The sequence below is a fragment of the Mizuhopecten yessoensis genome, unplaced genomic scaffold (assembly GCF_002113885.1).
Source record: "Mizuhopecten yessoensis strain PY_sf001 unplaced genomic scaffold, ASM211388v2 scaffold11143, whole genome shotgun sequence".
Taxonomy (NCBI): Eukaryota; Metazoa; Mollusca; class Bivalvia; order Pectinida; family Pectinidae; genus Mizuhopecten; species Mizuhopecten yessoensis.
The window spans coordinates 1738615-1762361 of record NW_018408901.1 but is presented as its reverse complement, the minus strand read 5'-3'; the positions used below and the strand labels follow the sequence as shown (position 1 = coordinate 1762361).

The following is a 23747-nucleotide window of genomic DNA, read 5'->3' as shown; positions in this document are numbered from 1 at the left end:
AGACTTATCCTGATAGGTAGGGAGTATTTGTATGACATTGAGACTTATCCTGGTGGGTAGGGAGTATTTGTATGACATTGAGACTTCTCCTGACGGGTAGGGAGTATTTGTATGACATTGAGACTTCTCCTGACGGGTAGGGAGTATTTGTATGACATTGAGAATTATCCTGATGGTTAGGGAGTATTTTTATGACATTGAGACTTATCCTGATGGGTAGGGCGTATTTTTATGACATTGAGACTTATCCTGATGGGTAGGGCGTATTTTTATGACATTGAGACTTATCCTGATGGGTAGGGAGGATTTGTATGACATTGAGACTTATCCTGATGGTTAGGGAGTATTTTTATGACATTGAGACTTATCCTGATGGGTAGGGAATATTTGTATGACATTGAGACTTATCCTCACGGGTAGGGAGTATTTGTATGACATTGAGACTTATACTGATGGGGAGGGAGTATTTGTATGACATTGAGACTTATCCTAATGGGTAGGGAGTATTTGTATGACATTGAGAATTATCCTGATGGTTAGGGAGTATTTTTATGACATTGAGACTTATCCTGATGGGTAGGGCGTATTTTTATGACATTGAGACTTATCCTGATGGGTAGGGAATATTTGTATGACATTGAGACTTATCCTCACGGGTAGGGAGTATTTGTATGACATTGAGAATTATCCTGATGGTTAGGGAGTATTTTTATGACATTGAGACTTATCCTGATGGGTAGGGAATATTTGTATGACATTGAGACTTATCCTGCCGGGTAGGGAGTATTTGTATGACATTGAGACTTATACTGATGGGTAGGGAGAATTTTTATGACATTGAGACTTAGACTGATGGGTAGGGAGTATTTGTATGACATTGAGACTTATACTGATGGGGAGGGAGTATTTGTATGACATTGAGACTTATCCTAATGGGTAGGGAGTATTTTAATGACATTGAGACTTATCCTGACGGGTAGGGAGCATTTGTATGACATTGAGACTTATCCTGATGGGGAGGGAGTATTTTTATGACATTGAGACTTATACTGATGGGTAGGGAGAATTTTTATGACATTGAGACTTATACTGATGGGTAGGGAATATTTGTATGACATTGAGACTTATCCTCACGGGTAGGGAGTATTTGTATGACATTGAGAATTATCCTGATGGTTAGGGAGTATTTTTATGACATTGAGACTTATACTGATGGGTAGGGAGAATTTTTATGACATTGAGACTTATACTGATGGGTAGGGAATATTTGTATGACATTGAGACTTATCCTGACGGGTAGGGAGGATTTGTATGACATTGAGACTTATCCTGACGGGTAGGGAGGATTTGTATGACATTGAGACTTATCCTGACGGGTAGGGAGCATTTGTATGACATTGAGACTTATCCTGATGGGGAGGGAGTATTTTTATGACATTGAGACTTATCCTGATGGGTAGGGAGCATTTTTATGCGTTTTATGGTATTTTGTTTAACACACGTATGCCTGATAGGTAGGGAGTATTTTTATGACATTGAGACTTATCCTGATGGGTAGGGCGTATTTTTATGACATTGAGACTTATCCTGATGGGTAGGGCGTATTTTTATGACATTGAGACTTATCCTGATGGGTAGGGCGTATTTTTATGACATTGAGACTTATCCTGATGGGTAGGGAGGATTTGTATGACATTGAGACTTATCCTGATGGTTAGGGAGAATTTTTATGACATTGAGACTTATACTGATGGGTAGGGAGTATTTTTATGACATTGAGACTTATCCTGATGGGTAGGGAGTATTTTTATGCGTTTTATGGTATTTTGTTTAACACACGTATGTAATGTTCAGTAAATATTACATTCGTGTAAAAATATCAAACTGCTGTCGGTAATTTGCGTACAAACAGAGGTACATGAATATTACCACCCTATTCAGTTAGCCCCCCCCATCCATAGAATAATTAAACAACAAAACATATTGTGTCAACGTGTATATAAGTTATGTATATCGTTTTCTGATATATATAACATTGGCCATCGTTACAAAATTACAGAACTAGATTGGGCATATCTTGACCAGCCCGGTCAAGAAATGCCAAATCTAATTTTGTAATTTTGTTTTCATATCTCTGTTTTACCGAGGGATAAGGTATACGTCCTTGATAACAATGGTTAAATGTATACCACAAAGCCTAAAACAGGTATCTAGTTAAGTGGATACCTGGCTACAGGTCGATAAGGGCGTGAGTTTAACTGTTTATTACATCTCTACACAAAGGAGAGTATCTGGTACATGTGTGACATTCCCAGGTATCTCTTTTAACACTGAATACCTGTGTGACAGGTAAGGTGTGAGGCCGACCCGACGGTACTAACCAGACAAGCCCCAGGAATCATTCAGGAATTTTATCGATAAGCTCAAATGGTTTGTCACTGCATAAAACTCACAAAACCGTGTCAATATCAACGGCGGATGTCCTATATTGATATCTCAACCTTGACAGGAGTAACTTATATCTGAAATTGACATCTATAACGATCATGTGTGTGTTTTCAATGTGTCGTTATTTATGTCAATAAAGCGATGGTATAGCTGACACAATAGAAAGTTATCTTGATTGTAATACGTATATAATATGCATGGTTAGAAAATGGGTTTTTTATGAAATATTTACCAGGGTAAATTTAAATGAATTTGTGGTTCAATATGGAAAAAATATTAGGCCATTGCCACCTGTTATACAATAAGAAGTATATTCTTATGAGAGAGAAAAAAAGAAATTAATTACAGTTTGGATAGGATTTCATCTTTTTGTTTAATATTTAATTTGTCAATTTATGGTCGATATTACTACTTCTCTAACTATTCTCATAACATTTTATCTTTGTAAACTTTTTTGTCGAACAAAATTATTGCAAAAATAACGTAAGCTCCCAAGTCCTTCATTGTAATTTAATAACAGCATTTTATTTTCAACCAGACTGGTTTTTTTCTTATTCAATGTAATATTTTTTTAACAAAATGTCATCGTCTTCATTATATCATTTGTTGAGCCAAAAGACACACATATATAAGTATATATTGATTAAGATCTCATAACCGTGAATAAATGTGTTTAGAATTCGATGGTTAAAATTGATAGCTATGTATTCACGCCAATTTTAAAGTTGTTACATCTTTGTTGTTATAGATTGCAAAAGAAATGTTGTTTTCTTCCGCGCCAATGTGTCTGGTTGGTAAGAACAACCCCTAGACAGCCAATTTTACAAATACCGTGTGCTTTTCCGTTAATGATTTTGACAAACCACATCAATTATATGAGGAGTTTGTAAACTCTTTGATTTTAATTCCAGAAGGGTAAGTGATTTGTTGCCGGCGTGTTTTAATTTAATTCATCATGGGGTATCGAATCAAATATAGTTTAATGTGTTATCAGCCTTTTATATAAACGTGCTTGTTCATCACGCCTGCATTTCATAATTTAGGTATATTCTGCAAACGGCACACACTAAAAAACACAGAAAACATATAGTCTACAACACAACGGACCAACAAGGACAGACAGTAAGATACATGTATGTTCAAGGCCTGCTATTTTCGCTCCAATACAGACTCTTCAGTACTGCAAATATAATGATATACCACGGGCTCTGGTAATATTATTCCTTGGATAAACATATATTTTGAAAACTAAAAGAGATAAGTCTGGGATGTTAATATACGTGCTGAAAGGTATTTTTCAGTGTTCATGGCGCCATGCATGGACGCAAAGAGGTAATCACGTCATACGTTCACGAAAAGTTTTCATGCGATTACGATTCAAACGATTCCTTTTCTTATATAATATTTCATTTCACTACAAAAAGTTATTAATTTTAATGTATCTTCTGATTATACTCGATAGTTAGTTAAGCATTTGATAATTTAAGTTTGTTCATGAATCAATTCTTCATTAAAAAAAAACAACCAATCAAACAAAAACAAGAAATGAGTTATTTTTGCAATAAATCCTTTACAAGTCATCAAATTATTTATTTCATTGCAGTATTATATAGACCAGCTTTTGTAATGTTGATTGATGTCGAGCAAAAACCATGATCACATGAATTTCTTGATTAGTTCAAAATTGTTAATATGACATTATTGAAGAATTTTTTAAAGTGGAAATTATTGTACAATATACTTGTCAAAATTATTTAAGAAAGAGGAAAGTAAACTGCTTGCGTGAATCAAACCCGACTTGATATTCATATATCACTTGCTAAATTCAGAGACGTATATATTACATATGTCTATGATAATTTCTGGTATCGTTGTAGCTAGGAAAACTCACTGTACACCTCATTTAGGAAAACTAAAAGAAATCGTGTAAAGCGATTGAGCCATGCCTAATATTGTTGTGTGAAGTTTCGTAAGACAGCGATGATACTATTACTAAACCTGTCGAGTCCAGCTGACTCCCACGGGTGTAATATATAATTCCATTGTTGACCATTTCTAACGGTGACTCATGGCAAAACGGATAAACGAAAATTCTGGCGACTTCTTGCATGAATGACCATACATTAGGTCGGTGAAATTACAAAGAACTAACACACAACAGATAGGTAATACCTTAATTAGTACAGGTATTGAAAGATTGCCTCATCACCTGTATGACCCCGGGTCAGGTGTCGCGACCCGTCTTACTGAATAGAGCGGTAATTAACAGATTTCCAAGAAGCTCATATCTGTTTGTACGCGAGTTACCGACAGCAGTTTGATGTTTTTATACGTATATAATAGTATTAGGTAAAGTGTGGGATACCATGTGAGCTATCATAGATTATTTAAACCATGCAATTGTGATGTAATGCTCACAGTAAGCCTTGTCAGTAAAATGAAAGTTTTAAAAACAATTTGATCAATTTTTAGGGAATAGGTTTGACAGAAAACTTAAGCGTTTAAAATAATAATTTAAAAATATCAACTTGTCTTGCACGAATATTTTATCGGATTTAATATGAGTTACCAACATTTTATGGCTAAGTTTTCATTTCTGATAAAATTATACACAACCACCATAGAGTAAAAAACCGTAAGACTGTACGAGTTGTGCCCCTTGGGCATGTTATATTATCACGGGTTTTCAAGCAAGTTTTCGTTCTTGATAGAAAGGCCCGAGTAGTTCTGATTGTGTGCTGGTGACTGTCCAATGACTTCACCTCGACCAAAAAGTCCAGTTTTCTTACGTATTTTGACGGAGTTGGCCAAAATGTTGCTGCGGAGTGAATGGCTTCTTTTAGTCAAAGGGCAATAACTCTCATCCAAATGCACCAGAGCTGACTATACCTCGGCTACCTCATAAGAAACATGACGTGACATCTATGAAAAAGAGTTCCAGCAACAGAAAACCGTATTAAGCAAATGTTTTAATGATAAACTGAATTTATTTAAATTAACATTCCTTTCGTATGGACAAAGTAGCAAGCAATTGGCCTTCAACCCAAAAAACCGACATCGGCTTGACATTCTCAGACATCTATAGCCCGAGTTTCCTCTGGCCCTAACACCAGACTTAGACATTTTGACATACCAGATATCTATATGTCAAAATGTCTAAGTCTGGTGTTAGGGCCAGAGGGAACTCGGGCTAAAGACATATACTGTTCGCATAGAGTTTTTTGAGCACAAGACTCAGACTGTAACTGCAAAATGAAGAGTCTGGCAAGGCTGAATTAAAGCACAAAAAGCCTTAAGGTGGCTCCACACATCGTCATCAGCGTCCATTTTCGTGACGTACTTCCGGAAAAAGTACAGCTTGGACTCAATTATCTTGATCGAAATGTGCATGTACACCGTGTCGTCATTTCCGTATTGCGTATCGGGCATTCAATATCGTAAAAACGTTTAAACGGTCAACCGATCGGACCACTGTTGTTCGTTTATTAAATAAGGTCGGACCTAGTAATCTGATGCTGCTTTCAGGCGAGCCCTGAGAAAGCCTTGCAAGGCCTGCATACACATTTGCAGGTCCGCCAGGATTTATACCCGGAATTGTTACATTTATAAACGGTCAAACCGGTTGCTCAGCCTAAACGAACAGGCCCCTGATAAACAATAGTACACGTGCGTGCCGATGACATGTCAACACCCGATATCGAGATTTTACCGGGAAATGTATAATCAGACGTACTTCAGGAATAAAGCTTTCCAATTCATAGACATAAATAGACTCACGGGAAGACAGTGACATGAGACCAAACGACCTCAAGAAGGTCATATAGGAAACGCATGGAATGCGGACGTACCAACCTCACATGTGCAACACGAGTTCATAAGCTCGNACGGATTGTGGAATGTGTCCAAAGTGTACATGACTGAGGGTAATTTGGTTCCATTAAAGAACAATAAATTGATAATTTTGATATCATATTTTTTATTTATTTCCATCATTTTTGTTATATGTAAACACAGAAAACTGCCATTGTGTAAATGTCACCCCTTTGCAAAAAGTTCCGATTTTTTTTCAAGGAAGATAACTCTCACCCGGATCGAAGTGATTGTAGAATGTAAAATAAATTAATTATAAAGCCATTGTGTATATTTTGTTCAATTTCCCATTCTATATGTATAGATCTTTGTGTCCTGTTTGCTTTTAGCTTGTAGATAATTACTTTTATCCGTACAAATTCAATAAAAAACACTTTGTGTAACATGTATTACATATTTTGCGATAAATAAAATATTTGTAGAGTTAATTAGAAATGCTTCTTTTCATTTTATTATTGTTGTTATTGTTCCAAACAATGTCACACACAAAAAAACCCCGAAAAACATTAAAATTGACGAAAATTCAATTTTTTGGTATTTTTTCCAAAAAAGTCCCCAAACTATCGGAATGTTTAGATTTTCAAAAAATCAACTCTACATAGTTGCATAACCATTATATGAAAGTTTCAACGAATTCTGCTGGTTAATTGCGAAAGTGTGGAGCCACCTTAAACAAATGTTGAGATTTGAAGAGACACCTTATTGCACTATTACAGTAGAAATCAAGGAGAATTCAAAAGAACTACGTCGTCATGACGCGATCACATTATTGTAGGATGTGCGCTTCACCGTAGAGTAAGAAGCAGGGGCAATTAGGGGCAGCGCCTCTAAAACATCGGGATGGATTTATTAACGGTGATAGTCCCACAAATGAAACAATCCTTAACACACAGTTTTAGTCACTTTTCACAAAAGTAAACACAGGCAGAGTTTCTGATCTTGTCAAATCGCCAATCCCGATATGGAGACAAACAACATTTCACCAAGAGGCGTTCATAAACTTTTGATAGGATTGACCGAAGTTCCATAAAGGTGTCAGGCCCGGACTTTGTTCTCTCAGAAACGGCGAATGAGTACGCAGCCAAACTATCCCAAAGCATCACCACCATCTTTTAAGTTTCATTAGACGATGACAGGATCACAGAAGACTGACGGAAAGCTACCATATCACCCATCTCCAAGAGAGGTGACAAGACACAGCAAATAACAACCATATCCGTCACTTCCGCCTCATACAGTCTCTTCTGAAGAACATATTATACACACCAAGACAATGTGTCCTTGTGAGAGAAGGAACGTACTAGCTGAAGAACAACCCGGAAAACAAGTCGTAAGATCGTTTGGGATCATGACGTTACAGAGCATTGCGGACAGCCTATGGAATGGAGAACGCATGGACGTCATCTTTCTTGACCTCTCAAGGTTATTGGTAAGGTGCCGCACAAGTGGTCTATACACAAGTTGAAGCACAATGAATACCAACGGAACACAGAGCTCCAGGATTTAGTCTTTGCTAGAACATATCATGTGTTATTAGAGGTGACCTCATTCACCACAGCTGACCTGATATCCGGAATGCTTCAGGAGACGGTCTTTGGGCTACTGTTTCCTGTTTCTGACTTTCACAACTAAAAATGGTTGCTAGACCGGATGTACACTTGTTTCCCCAAAAATATTGTGTGTTTTTTTTTTTTATAGGAATCAGGACATCTACGCTCTGAGGAAAAGGGAGAGTAATTTGCATAAGGGAATTGAACCCCCGACAAATGTACAACAATTCACATCAACACTGGTAAAAAAAACTTTACTGAACATTAACTCCATGACAAGACACTTGAAATTGGAACCAGAAATTACCCAGGATTCATAATGGAACACATATATACCTACATCGCTAACATCACCACCGAGGCAAATAGATATTCGGGATTCATCAAAATGAATGTGACTGAACACCAGAGGAGGCAGCATATGAGACTATTGTAAGACCTTCCATTGAGTATACTTCTGTGGTCTAGGACCCTTCACACAGAGTCAAATATGGCATTGGCGAATTGAATTTACATCAACGGAGCGCCTCTCGTTTAACTTCTAGCAACCGTCAGGACCACGAAGAGGGAGCAATCACCCAGACGCTTAAGGATTTCCATCGGGACACATCGGACTCTATATACCATGTAAGCCATGTTCTACGAGGTTCAGCATTATCTACCATTGCCTAGTACATATATCGGTATAGTATCCTCCCTATCTCTACCTAGAGTTTTCGTTCTTTGTGAGTGTAAGGAACGAAGAGGTTGATCTCCTCCCTCTCCTCTAGTGGAATCATTTGCCCAAAATTATAACAGACGCTCCAACAACGAAATACTTCAAAGGCAGACTGGTCAGACTTCAAACAGGACTGAAGCATTCACTAAAATGTGGACGATATCTCTTTTTAATTGCATGTACTAGTATACATCTCTAACTGCTTCTGTGGACATTCTCGATACTCCAGGGGTTACGCCCACTTACGCTTTCTGCACCCTTAAATATGTCGTGCTCAGTGTGCGCCAATCTCGCGGTCACGTAACGGTAAAGATGACTGAATTTGAAGTCGGTGTCGCTCCGCTGTAATCTTCAAAGAACAGGTATCAGCCTAGCGATTGGTCAGCTTTCTTTTTATACCCAAGACGAATCAAATAGCTAGCCGTTTGCCTTCAATTTTGCCATGACGTATTCCAGGGGTTCGGAGAGCGAAATTAAGTGAGTGAAACCCATGTAGTATCGATGTTGCGGCTACAAAGAACCATGTATTTGATAGGAAACCAGAAGTAAGCTTGGCCCGTTAAGCTTAGACTTGTTTTTGAAGTAAATACATGGATAGATGGGAAATCTGGTGCAGTAAAATGTTAACTTTGTTTAGCTTTTTGCATCGTCAAACGAATTTTATAATGAGCAGTTCGTTATTTTGTATTTCTTGCTTCAAAATTTAGAGTTGCTTAGGGTCGATATAATGCTTACTTCCGAAGCAAGAGTAATACACGGTTGCTATTTAGGGAGAGTAAGTGTAGGTATACATACGATATTTGATATTGATTTCAGTATGAATAGAATGAATATATTGCATTGTGTAATTAATTTGTTATGTTACAACTGTTTGTAATTGTGTTGAATGTTACTGCACATACTCAAGTTACCTTTGTAAAGGTTGCATATACAGGACCTATAGATAATTACACATGTATGTATGGTTTATTACAAAGGTAGTTGACTAACATGCGTGACCTAACAAATGCATATCTGTCTTGGAGCATCTAGAAATGTCAAAATAAATCTTACAAAAAATGAACAAAACCCCATGAATTGACTGATGCCACCGGCACGTTCAAGAAAACTGAAAAAAAGTACACGTGTATTTTTACAAAACCACAAAGGCCCTATATGACAATCGCCATGAGCATTTAATAAGAAGGAAATATGTAAATATAAAATTATTAATGCAAACACGTTTGTTTTAAGATCAAACTTTTACAGTTGTAGATTTTAGACAATTGCGCGTGTCCAAACAATGTGTGTTAATTCTGAAGAAGTGCTCGCGTGTTTTGATCTCGCAGCGAATAATTATGGACTTTTATTGTTCGTAAATCAGAGGGCTTGTGACATACCTAGTTCAGTGACTGTTTCAGTAACCCCTGGGGCACGGAATCCTAAACACATCACTTTACCTACGCTAGATTTAGTCGTAAACTCGCAGCCATTAACTCATCACAAAGTATATATACAACACAGTCTTTGATAACTTTTGGGGGAACATACCTTTAGGCAGGTGAAGAAAACACAGGGACCAGTTAATATTTGTAACAAGGCTGACAATCGTGATAACTTCAGGTTTTTTTATGTTTATTTGACACATTATACGAACTCCTGAGTATATACAAGAATTAATATGATATGCGTCGCTGGTATTGGGATTTTTTTACAAGAATTACGATGCCTAATCTTTTGTGAATTTTATAGTAACAGACCCCTGTGTGTGAGCAAAAAGTCCGTTTTACTTGTCAGTGTGTATCATGTGCCCAGATGTCAGAAAGATTGGTGATTCGGTGTGTTCCCCTCCGGTCAGCGTGTAAGATCTTTTGCTCGTCTGACTTAACAAGTATAGTGATGAATCTAATTTACATATTTTAAACACTGCAACTCGACGAGAAAAGGAGCGCACACACATATTATACACAGTTAAACAACACACGTGTGTAGGAAGCTGCAGATGGAAACGAAAACGGACATCTAGGCTTTCCCCAGACACTCTGTGCACTATGAGAACTACATGGAGGGAGGCTGGTGACGTATGGGTGTGTGACCCCTATAGCGACCCCGGGGGTCAGGGGGACGTACTGGCCCCACCCACAGACAACCATCAACAAGGAATAATGGCTACTACCAACATCAGGAGGGACAACTTGCACCCTCCTGTAAGATATCACCACGCCCCTACTGTACTTTACTCGGACACCCCCTGTCTTTATCCAGTTATCCCCAGCCAGGAGTGGATCAAATTCGACCTCGCCTACGTGGATCACAAGCGTCACAAGGCCCCGAGGGACGGGACATGGAAGGGGAGACAGAGGAGGGCTGCTGTAATGTTTTATCTGCTAGGAGTGCTTCTCATCTTCTTCTCTGTAGCCGTGGTCGTCACTTTCGTTGTCTTCTTAAGTGAGTAAAGTGAAAAAGACAGGGAAAGTTGATGCACTATGCAAACACTGTGATTAATTAAGGAATACTTAATGAGCGAAAGATAAACGGGAAAAAGTTTTCTTCTCATCTTTTTGAATGTCTTTGCAAATGCCATACGAAAAATATGCCATATCGAGGTACAGTAGAGATTAAATCAGAAAATGGATATATCTAGGCCTATACAATGGCACGAACTCAAAATGATTTACTTTTATTGTATGTTGAATTTGTTATTTAACAATATGGCTATGGGATTTAAAATTCAAAGAGGTGGAACCTTGACTAAAGTTAAACGTTTGATGGTTTTGTCATTCAATATAAACAGGTTATTATACATGCCGTATAACAAAAGATGGAATCATGCAATTTGAAATTGTCAGTTTTATTCATTAATTGTATTTTATTTCTCGTAAGATGCATTATAGTGACATGGTCGTTTTTGTGTTTGTTTTTTAGGTGGAAGGGATAATGAGAAGAAGAAAGGCCCTACGTGTAAGTAGATCGTGTACCAATCAGGAATCGTCGGCACTTTCCATAAACGAGAAAAGTATAACGTACACCTTTCATGCTGTCAAGTAAAAAAAAAAAGTTGTTGATGTAGATAGGTTCTGTACACCAGGTAAAATCTTAGAAAGACCTATTTTATAAAACGAAAACCCGATATGTCGCACTGGTTAGTTTATGTATAGAATTTCGAAATGTATCAAAACGCTTTGAGATTATTTCATTATATTTCTATGAATGCATAACAACAAGAAAGTGTTTTTAGTAGGGCTTAAAAATACCAGAATCAATGAAAACATTTTAAAATTTAAAAAAATGTTCGGTGACAACTTGATAACAGCGAAGTGATTTTTGAGAAGATAGTGTTGTTAGATTAAAAAAATTCGTTGTCGTATTGTGTTTGTGACTTCTTAATTATTTGAAAACCGTGAAAATATCAATACCACAAGCATTACTGTTCATGCTATATTCGTTACATATATCTTGTTCTCTTTTTATGTTCTTAGTTTATGAACCAAATATGGAGTTTTCTATAGCAACCACCTGGGATGCTCGTGCACTGAACCACACCCCTGTCGTGGTAACACTGACTCGTCATTCGTCCGGAAATGACGTCAAAATACACATTGATGCGCCGTTTTTTAACAGCCCTCCAAATCCCGGGGGTGCGGCCGGACAACCATTTACTCAGCTTTATAACTATGAAGGTATTTACGATTCATTATGTAGGGAGTGGACGATTTTATTTCATTTGTTATACATAACGTCCCAAACATGTTCGGGTTTCCAGGGCTTACGCTCACTTTTGTTCTTTGTATAGAACGTAAGTGATAGTAACCTCTTGAATTTCGAGGATGCGTCACTGAAAGAACGGAGGGCTGACATCATTTCTAGTTCAATATCCTTCATTTAAGCATCAAACAACTTTCAGCTGACATTTGATTGAAGCGCATTAAGCGGCTCAAAAGTTATGTTTAACACTTGAGCAATATATCAATCGCGTAGAAAAATTAATTCACTCTTTCAAATTCAGCAAAATCAAGCCCAAATTGTTGTTTGAAACAGCCTCCTGTCCAGAGAGGTCATTGCTATCCAACGTTTCAAATATGACGTCATAATAATGATGACGTCAAAAATCGGGTCATGGCATTCATATGTATATAAATGCAATGGGTTATAGAAAGACGATACGATGGTAAATATATGCTAATAACCAAAATTTACTAATCTATATTTCTAAATTTTTCCATTTGAAGATTAAGGTTGTAAGTACAGCGTTAGAAGTACATGTACGTTTTATTGGCATTTGGATATTAAATCAAACAAACGTTCGAAGGTAAAAAGTACGGATTAAATTTGCAGTTATTTAATTATGACGTCATAACCTGACATAATTTGTAAACCGGAAGCAATTTTATCTTATTAATTTACCGTGTTATATGACACAGACAATTATCATTCTTAACGGCCCATCAACACATAAGAGGTCATAGAGCCAACACAAAGTAAAGGCAAAAACATCAAACGAACGAAAAGGTAAAAGACAAACGTCAACTTTAAAAATTGTAAAAGTGGCTATGATTAAGTGGTATCTTTTTGAACAGACAAACAATTTTTTAGTTAGGTTAGAATTATAGAGATAATGACACGGACAAATGAATTGTACTAAGTATTATGAAACTGTTGTTCATCTCAATAGTTTTGGTTCATCGAGACATAAAAAACGATTTTAAAGTTGCAAACAATAATGTTATTATAGGATGTTATGGAATCCATTATCCTTGTACATTACAGTTGTAGAAGTGCTGTTCCTGAACGACAAGGGAGACTACCTAGAGGTTGGACTCGGCCCGTAAGTCAGACACTCGTGTTACTCCCATGAAACAATTGGGCATAAGAACTTGGTCACATTTTTAACGTTTGTCCTGAAGTGTAGTAAATGTTATGCAACGGTCGCTTTCAGCAGTGATTTTTTTCTCTCTAATGACTGTGTATAATGTGTCTAGTCTTATAATGATAGTCTACCAATACAATAATGCCAAACGGTAGGAATTGCGCAAACGATTTGGTTTCAATTTGTTTAGCGTCCTACTAGTATTAACAGCTAAAGTCATTCAAGGACATGCCTCCATGTGTGTTGTGTAAGTGTGCATTTGTGTATGTGTGCCGGAGACAGGATATGTTGGTGTACTTGCCTCCCTGTGATAGTGCGAATCTGATGCCGACTTGATAGTGCTTACTCGCTGAAATACCATGCCGAAGGCACCCAGCACAGCATTCCGCCCGGTCACATTATACGGTATATTGCAAACAGAAAAGAAGTATTAAGTAATAAACACAGGGAAAGGGAAGTTCAAACAAAGAGTAACATGAAGTAACCAACAGAAAAAAGGAAGAAACAAACAAAGACAAAAATGTATGAAAGGAAAATGTATCAAGTATTGTCAGTGTTTAATAGTGGGATGATTGACTGGGCCTGTAAGTGAGATGATTTTGTCGGAGACATAAGTTCTATCGAATGGGATAATTATACAGTTATCCAGATGCAAGCATTTCATCAATGTCTCCTATTTTTTGTTATATTACGGATTAAGTAACACCAAACCCCACCCTGTTCATTTGGGTTTCACATTAGTCGCCTGCTGGAAACAACAGGCCCGTTCGTTCCCCTGTATCTGTACGGGATAAACACATCCATTTAATTAAGCACGTGCGTACATTCTTTTTCTGTATACTCTGTAGACACGGACAACATTTGGTACGGATGCTGAGAGGCGAGAAGAACGCAGTGAAGGTAAGTATAGCACCATTCCTCCACCAATGAGTGTACGCACACGTCTCTATATCTGAATAATTACAATAAGCAATACATCTAAGTAGTTATAGAAATATAGCTACTCGTGTATATTCTAATCATAACTTTTCCAAAGTCAGCATTAATTATGTCAAATTGGTGTTTGTATCGTATATGCTGGTGCAGGACGGGTCATTGATATCCAACGTTTCAATTATGACGTCATAAAATGATGACGTCAACAATCGGGTCATGGCATTTATAGCTTATATACACGCCATCTGAATGTGATAGCGTTACAATCGTGGCATTGAGATACGATGTTAAATTGAATGTAAATAAAGCGTTTTGAGGTACCTTTTTTTTTTTTTTTCAAAATTCGGAACGTGACCTATTATTTTTATATTTATACGAAACACACTTATTTGAACTCTTGTTAGCCTTGACTTTTTATTACAATGACAGAGTAATATGAGTTAAAGGCCAATACAGGAACACCTTACGTGGTTTTGTAACTAGCTGAGCCTGGAATACCGTCACGTTTAAAACATTGGTCAATGTCGCCGTAGATTCTTTATCATTAAATAGCGAAGGTGAGATCCAACGATTACATTATATACTTCATCTATTTAACAACACTTGGGAAACAAGATTTTCCAACTTACATTAAATATCCTTGTTGGCCCGGATGGAAGCACCCGGTGAGTCTCCATTTGAAAGGAGACCGTAGTACCCGCACAAAAGCCACGTGGTCAGGCAGCTGACCCGAAAGGGGAATCGAACCCTGGTCGTCATTATAGTGAAAGACGAGTGTGCTATCCACTGCGCCAACCGACCATCCATAAGATTATAGAAGCTTTAATTACAGTGAATGTAAAGAACACCATTTAAAAAGTTAGCAGCCCATAAGCACATACATTAGAAAAAAAAAGAGAAATGGTGTCATGTTAAAAAACTAAGTGACAAAAAGGTTAGAAAGCGGGGAAAATCATGAAGTCCGCCGAATTCAACATCTACATGTTCGTGGTGTTTTTTTCTGTATTTTTCCGTGTGTGTTATTCCGTATCTTTCCGTGTGTGTTATTCCGTATCTTTCCGTGTGTGTTATTTTGTATATTTCCATGATACAGGAACAACTAGCACTTTCCTACACGGCGACGATTACCGGAGGAAACATTTGGAGAGGAGATGCTGTAATTCCTGGAGAGTATTTCCCGGAAAAGGTCACAAAGTTCAACGCACATGCCATATACGGATCAGCTTCCAGCAGAGTGTACGAATCCCTATACCCTGTCCCCCGGGGGCAGTACCAGGATGCAGATATGTAAGTAGGATGTAGTGAGTCATGATCATAGTGGTTGTCTCCCTTCGAGTATTTTGTCATGGTATTGTTTTATCTGCAAAATGGTTCCAGAGTTAAATTCGTTTAATTATTAATGTAGTTTATTAAGATACTTTCATAAATCTTAGTTTTCGTTATTTATTTTTAGACATAGACTGGCGCACTTCAGGTCCCTCGAGTTCCAGCGTCTTCTCCCACAGAACCACGAGTCCGGCTACAAGTCCTCCAAGTGGAATTCCATACAGTGACTTTGAGACAGCGAAATATCAGTTTCCTACACAAAACACAGTGTATATCAGACCTTGAGATAGTGGACGTGTGACTCCTGTCTCGACTTCGAGACAGCAGAATATTAGCGTACACGCAATCTAAAGCCTTTATCACGACTTCGAGACAGCGGACAAGCACACCCTCTCTTGACCTCGAATAGCTGCAAAGCGTCAATTATATCGCGAAACTGTTGTCAGTACTAATAAGGAAATCTAGCTGTCATAACATCTATTCATTGGCTGGTTGGAAGAAAACTTGATTCGGGGAAGAAAGATTGAGAAATGTGATTCGGACGTTTCCGATTAAGAACAGTTTTGAAAACATCGTAGATCAAATAACACTTTTTCCCTAACGATTCTAGTCATACATTTCTTGAAAGTTTTGTTGTGTTGACAATTAAATATCCCGGATAATGACTGGACAGTGGACCCCGAAGTAATTATCCAGTTTCATATTGCCACACTGAAATGGATATCGAAATAGACTTTGTAAAACCTTTCGCATCCCTGAAACTCCAGGGGTTACGCCCACTTAGGTTCTCTGTACCCGTGGAATATGTCATGTCGAAGGCACGCGGTAAGGTATTTGATTGGTTCCCAACGAAAAGGACAAATCGTTCGGTTGTCAGATGTCCCTTCAGAGCAGGTCAATTTTACCGTTATGCTGCCATGCGATTCTTTTGATGTACATCTGTGGTTCAAATATATCAACTTGTATCATCCACAAGGTGGTGCGTACATAGCCTTCAGTTTCGATATGACATATTTCAGGGGTCCAGTGAACTTCTGCTTTTGCTTAGAAATATACGCGGCAAGCCCGTGAACATATTTACTCATTGCACACTTTACTACATGTATGTTGAAATATTAAAAATTAAAATGGTATCATTGTTTTTGCTAAGCAATAACGGTTAAATTGGGATAACACTAAATTTGTACGTAGTTTAAACAAATCGTGATTGACAAATTGAGAAAATATCATCAAGGCTGCTCATCATTGCAACTCTCAAGCTTCCTTTTTTGAGGGGAAGTGGCGGTATTATTGGTTCAAGCCAATTCGATTCAAATTATTAAGTTTTACAACTTATCGGAAAAACATATAAACAATAAATATCATCAACAGGATTTAAATCACCACCACCGCCATCATCATTGTAGTCGTCGTCATCGTCAAGGGCGGGTCCTGGTGAGGGCGTAATGGGCGTACGCCCCCCTTTTTACCCCCCCCCCCCCANTTGAACACATAAACACCCTGACACTTTAACTATAAAATATACAGGCTCCAAGTCAGGAACCGTTACATTAGTGCATTTCACAATTATTTTATGTTTTTTAGCAAAAAAAAGGTCCAAAAAATGATTTTAAGGAAAGTGACTCTATACTCCAAGATGGTCGCTTGATGTCGATAGGGCTATTGGCACCATGGCCTGGTAATTATAGAAAATAACATAACGATTGTAAGTTTTAATTGACGAATCTAAAATATCTAATCCCTGATTCATATTGATGATTTTTGGTGCTGTGACCAAGATTTCTTAAGAATACCGGATTTCCATCTTGTGAATATAATTGTCAGACAACGACAATGCTTTTTTTGATGTGATATTCATATGTTGTAAATTACTTATCTTTTCAGAGAAATATATTTTCGCTTTAGTTCGCAGCGCATTAGAGTTCACAGACTGGGAATGCAAATAGTTGATGACACATTTATTATTTAAACAATTCAGTTTTACCCCGCATCATAGTTTCACCATATGCATATGTCGCTTTTTAATTGTCTAAAATCAATTCCTTTCAAAATATAAGTATGTGATTTACAAGACATATTGTTATAAAAGAATCAGAACAATTGTTATTGTAGTTGTAGTTGTATTGTTTAACGGCCCATCGACAATTTGAGTCATTAAGGGCCAAACAACATTGTAAAAAATAGACATTCACAAAAAAATGAATACATGAAAACCAGAAACAAAGGGTTAAAATTTGTAAAAGATGTCAAAATATATATTAATAACGAATAAAATATATGATTAACTGTTTTTGGTCTCTGTTTCATCTCAATCTGATTAACATCAAATGTTACATGGCTTCGTTAACATCGTACTACGCCTGCACATCGTTCAGGCGGAGCCATGTAACGGATTATTTTAATCAGATTGTGTTTTATCTGTGATTACATAATACATTAAGTTACGTTAACCACATGAGCGGCCGTAACGAAGCGAAATGTACAAAAACATGTTCACCCGTTCATACATTAATGTAAACTTTATGTTATTTCTTTCAGTATACACACAATATAAACAAATTTACATAAGGAAATACAGAAACAGGATATGGAAACAAGCTTAAAACTTATGTTACTCCACTTCCTTCATATAGAAATTACAGTGTAAAGACGGGCAGCATGTTGTAATTACGATTTAGATCTAATTTTGTAGTAATAATTGATGACAGTGAGAGAGGGAGGTGCTGGGTGCTTGCCAGAGATATTTACTTAAAAAACAAGTAAAAAAATATTCAAATTCAAGATCATCTTACGAAACAGCTTCAATGATTCGTGGTACGTTATATAAGCAAGTAAAACATATATGTTAAAATATATGTGTAATAATGATCATGATCAAAAACGCTTTGTAGCTATGATAAATTTTTGAACGCAAATACAAAGTAATTGATTTTCTGCAAGAGAGATTTTCGTTTCCAAATAGTAGTAACTTTTCAGTTAAGTTATAGTATAATATAGGAGTGAAGTTGGTTACATGGATGTGTTATCATAGAGGGGGCATCGCAATTAATAGTGAAAGTTTGTTTCATTAGATAAACCACATGTGAAAATAGGACTTTCGATCAAACCTTTTGAATATAGGTAACTATGTAAAGAGTTATATTCTATTCCGAGCCTAGCGTGATGGATCTGTCCGTGTCTAGTTCCACAAAGGAAATATGATGGAACATGTTTAGGTTGCCCATATAAGTAATTTGTAAGTTTGTGCAACGATGATTCTGCTTTGAGGTCCGGAGGAAGATAATTCCAACATTTTAGGAGGGACGGAATAAACAAATGTTTAAACTGAATAGTGCGACAAAAGATTGGACGAAAAGTATCAACATCTCCAGTAGCATGAGTATGTACATCAGCATTTCTATTTTGGAGGACATATGGGACGTCGACTAGTCCATGGGTGATCTTAAACGTCATGGACAGTCGGCTCTTCGCCCGTCTGGTTGCCAAGCTCTCCCAGCCGAGTTGTTGTGTCATGCTGGTAACCGCTCCAGGAGTGTAATCACTGTAGTTGTTTTTTTATTTTGTAATTTTCTTTTTATTTCAGATTTTTTTGCAATGTATGGTATAGTTACAATCAAACAATTCATATTATATATTCATACCTCACACGACTCATATATACTCTTACTTACATCAGTTGATATATTTGACACCAAGTACATGTGATGGTACACATGTACACATACATTGCCTTTATGAGAACAGAGAGAGAGAGAGAATAGAAAAGAAGAAGAAAAAAATAGCAAAGAAAAAGGAGAAAGTCAACAGAAAAAGAAAGAAAAGGAGAATCTGTTTTTGCACTGCAGCTCAAGAAAGATTATAAGACAATCTTCTGTATTAGTTGTAAGTAAGGTGCTTTCGGCTTTAAACTGCAAGTAAATACAGCCATATAAATTTACCCTTGGGTTAATTATACCAAGTTTCCTAAAAAAAAGTGGCCAAGAAATGAGGGTAATACTCAGGACAAAATATATTTATATCATAATAGAGATAAACTATAATAAGTTCAGACTGAAACTTCAACTTAAATTCACAAAAAGGGACAAAAAAGTTGGAATTCAGGCAAGATTCAATACAGGTATGGTAAAAGGGGCATAACAGACAGGTGGCGCTCCGGACATACAGCTGAACATTTTCTCTCACAATTTTTACAGTTTTCCGGACTTCTACAATGTATATTTACTACATCTACATCTCATATTGTTGGTAACACCCCCATATGTCATCAGAGATTATATCCAGTCCCATTTTGAGGATCCAAGCACAAATACCATCAAAATACTAGCTGACCCTTTCCATAGGCGGCCATTTTTGTTTTTGTTTACGTTGTCAACACAACATCATGAGCTATGTGCTATACTTACATGTCATCATATGCATCATAGTAAGACTCAATGAACTAGACCATGACTCAAGATGCATACCAAAACTAGTTCACATCCATATTAGTGACTTTCATACCATGTACTATCACGTCACACAAAAGAAGGTTGCGACTCGAGTCCAGACTACACAGGTCACCCAACTACTCCTCCTTCTCAGCGGTCAAGTAAAATATAACCCAGGCCCATATACACCTAAATACCCATGTATGTTATGCTCAAAAGCAGTGAAATATGGTCAACGTGCACTCGCTTGCGACAACTGTGACAAGTGGTGCCATGTATCCTGTATGTCTTTGACAACAGCAGACTATGACCTCCTTGCCAACTCTTCAGCTACATGGATATGTGGTTCATGGAATGCACCAAACCATACAACTTTATATGACTCCATCTAAGTACACAGCAACAGTTTTGAAAGTTTACACTCACTTTCAGCAGATTTATCATCACTGAAAAGCCCAGTATCTACATATGTTATATACCTGGTAGCCCAACAGCCACGTCTTCTCCAAAAACTATTCAAGCATCGAACCAAGAGAAGAACTACCATAAATTGCGACCATGAAAGTTCTACCATAAAAGTTCTACCACCGAACTATAATGTATTTGGGAGAGACCGAGCAGATGGATATGGAGGTATTCTTATTGCCGTAATGAACGACATCATATGCACTCCAGTTTTCACCTGTCAAGGCAATGAAATGATTGCCATCACACTTCACATCAACAGGAACAAGTCCATCATAGTTGTTGCCTTCTATAGACCACCAAGTTAAACTTCAGATGAATACGCACAACAGGTAATTGATGAAATATCTTCATTAAGGCAGTCCCATCCAAAGAGTGACTTTTGGATTGGTGGAGATTTCAACTTACCAGATATTGACTGGCCATCTCTAACCAGTAATCACAAGCACTATCCAACAGCTTCATAAATCTAACCCACCATTGCGGTATAGAAAAAATAGTCAACTTCCCTACTAGAAAGGACAAGATTCTTGACCTTTTCTTGACCAGCAGTCCATCATTAGTAGACAAGATTAAGCCAATACCAGGAGTGGGAGACTATGACACAGTATTGATTGACTTATCTATTCGGCCAAGAAGAGTCAAGCCATCTCCAAGAAAGATCTTCCTATGAAATAAAGCTGATATGAACAATTTGAGGGCTGATACAACAGCATTTGTTAACAAATTTACATCAGGGACCCATCAATGTGTTAATACCATGTGTACCACTTTCAGGGATTCGATCCTGACGATCATGGACAAGCATATCCCAAGCAAACAAACACACTCCAAGTACACCAACCCTTGGATGAACACCACAACTAGGCGATTAACACGCCAGAAACAAAGGGCATACCACAAAGCCAAAGGAAGTGGAAAAAAGAAGGATGTCAAACTCTACCATCTTCTGAAATCCAAATGCCAGACGAGCATCCGACAAGCGCATGACATATATGTTCGTGACGTCATCATCCCAGAAGCAAGAAATAAGCCGAAGTTCTGGTCCTTTATCAAAGGCAGGAAACAGGAATCATCAGGAGTAGGCCCATTACGCAATACTGAAGGCCTCGTACATAGCGATCCAACCACCAAAGCTAACATCCTGAACGACCAATTTAAATCGGTGTTCATCAAAGAGGACATAAGAAGCATACCGGACAAGGACCAAGCCGATTTCCATCTATGGATCCTATAACTACCTCAACTGCAGGTGTATTCAAACTCCTTAAAAAACTTGAAGCCGCACAAAGCTACAGGACCAGACTCAGTACCAGCAAGATTTAAAAAAAAAACTGTCCAACAAACTGGCACCAGCCCTTCGTCTCATTTACATGTACCAGACCTCGATTAATCTCGGAACTGTTCCAGATGACCGGAAAATGTCACATGTATAGTGCCAGTCTTCAAGAAAGGAGACAAGAGTAAAGCTGCTAATTACATGCCAGTCTCGTTGACTTCCATCTGCAGTAAGGTCAGTGAGCACATTCTCCACCCTACCATCTTGGACCACTTTGAGATCCACAACATACTTACAGACGCCCAGCACGGATTTCGGAGTAAACGTTCCTGTGAAACACAGCTTATCGCAACTATCCAAGACCTTGCAAAAGGACTTTCCAATGGACAACAGATGGATGTCATACTACTTGACTTTGCCAAAGCCTTTGACAAGGTACCTCATCAACGTCTACTTCACAAACTCCACTACTATGAAATCCGAGGTTCAACCCTAAGCTGGATTGGAAACTTCGTTAGCAGTAGAAAGCAGCACGTATTGGTAGAAGGAGCTAAGTCAACCGAGGGAGACGTGGAATCAGGAGTTCCACAGGGAAAGGTCATAGGACCCCAACTTTTCCTGACTTTCATCAACGACCTGCCTGAACTTGTGAGCTCCTCTGTCAAACTGTTTGCGGATGACTGCTTGATATACAGAAACATAGAAACATCTAACGATAGTAAGTTCCTACAAGAAGACTTGAATGCTTTGGAAAAGTGGGAAAAAGACTGGCAAATGGCATTCCATCCAGAAAAATGTACCGCCATCCACATTACGAGGGAAGTAGAAAATAGTTAACACCAAGTACCAATTTCATGATCACATCCTTGTGACAGTTCCATGTGGAAAGTACCTTGGAGTGTACATAAGCCAAGACCTATCGTGGCAGGATCACATTGATCAGACAACAGCCAAGGCCTCAAGAACAGTGGGATTCTTGAGACGTAACCTCAGGAACTGTCCACAAGCAGTAAAATACCAGGTATATACCACCTTAGTCAGGCCAGTTTTGGAATACGCATCTGTAGTCTGGGCACCATACCATTACCATCAAATGCAACAAATCGAAAACGTACAAAGACAGCAGCACGATTTGCTACATGGAATTACTACTCCCGAAACCCTGGTTGCGTTACTACCATGCTTCAGCAACTAATCTGGAAACCACTAGAAGAGTGAGAAATAGGGTCATCATGTTCTAAAAAATCATCAACAACCTAGTAGAAGTCCCCGTCCATCATCTCCTACAACAGACCAGCAGTTGGACTAGGATTTCCCAAGCCAACAACATCAGGCAAATAAGCACCAGAGTCGACGCATACAAACATCAGAGGATTACCAACAGTAGACAATTTTCGTCACCACATACAGATAATTGATGTGGCCGGACTCGTCCCCAGGCACTAGACAGGACTCCGGTTTTAACTGTAAATACCAGATTTTAGATATACTTACAGACAGATGTAAATAGCATTTTTTTTTTGCTGTATGGCCAATAAGCGTCGGAGAGCCTGGAGTAGTGACACTCATCTGATGAGTCAACTCCATAACGGAAAGAAAAAGAAAAACTGTCAAAAAAGCATATAGAACAAGAGAAAAGCCCTTGTGAAAACTTAGTGTGTGCTTTTTCAAAATATAAAATGAGAACTGTGGGAGGAGTTGTATTGTATCTACTGACTTGATGATATTAAATGATTTAATTTTTAGCTTATAATTCCAGGATGTTGTTCCACTTTTTCCATTCTCTTTCCAGTTTTCTTACAAAACTATTCCCCTTGCAGTGATTTTTTTTATATAAAAACTATCCGGATTTTCCGTACTTGGTTTAGAGATTATCAATGTA

General features: G+C 37.8%; 1 protein-coding gene across 1 annotated transcript; it reads left to right on the top strand.

Moving 5' to 3' along the window:
• Positions 1–10404: 10404 nt before the first annotated feature.
• LOC110466717 (UPF0462 protein C4orf33 homolog) lies at positions 10405–16825 on the top strand. Its single transcript, XM_021523426.1, has 7 exons — positions 10405–11013; positions 11491–11526; positions 12045–12245; positions 13333–13390; positions 14281–14332; positions 15462–15655; positions 15822–16825. The coding sequence occupies exons 1-7, from the start codon at positions 10617–10619 to the stop codon at positions 15919–15921; spliced, it is 1038 nt and encodes a 345-aa protein (XP_021379101.1). The 5' UTR covers positions 10405–10616; the 3' UTR covers positions 15922–16825.
• Positions 16826–23747: the final 6922 nt, after the last annotated feature.

What these genes read in the sequence shown, in the direction of transcription:
- LOC110466717 (XM_021523426.1), top strand. Translation starts at nt 10,617, where the DNA reads ATGAGAACTACATGGAGGGAGGCTGGTGACGTATGGGTGTGTGACCCC. An exon ending in CACTTTCGTTGTCTTCTTAA is followed by an intron (nt 11,014 to 11,490) that starts GTGAGTAAAGTG and finishes TTTGTTTTTTAG; the next exon opens with GTGGAAGGGATAATGAGAAG. An exon ending in GAAGAAGAAAGGCCCTACGT is followed by an intron (nt 11,527 to 12,044) that starts GTAAGTAGATCG and finishes TTATGTTCTTAG; the next exon opens with TTTATGAACCAAATATGGAG.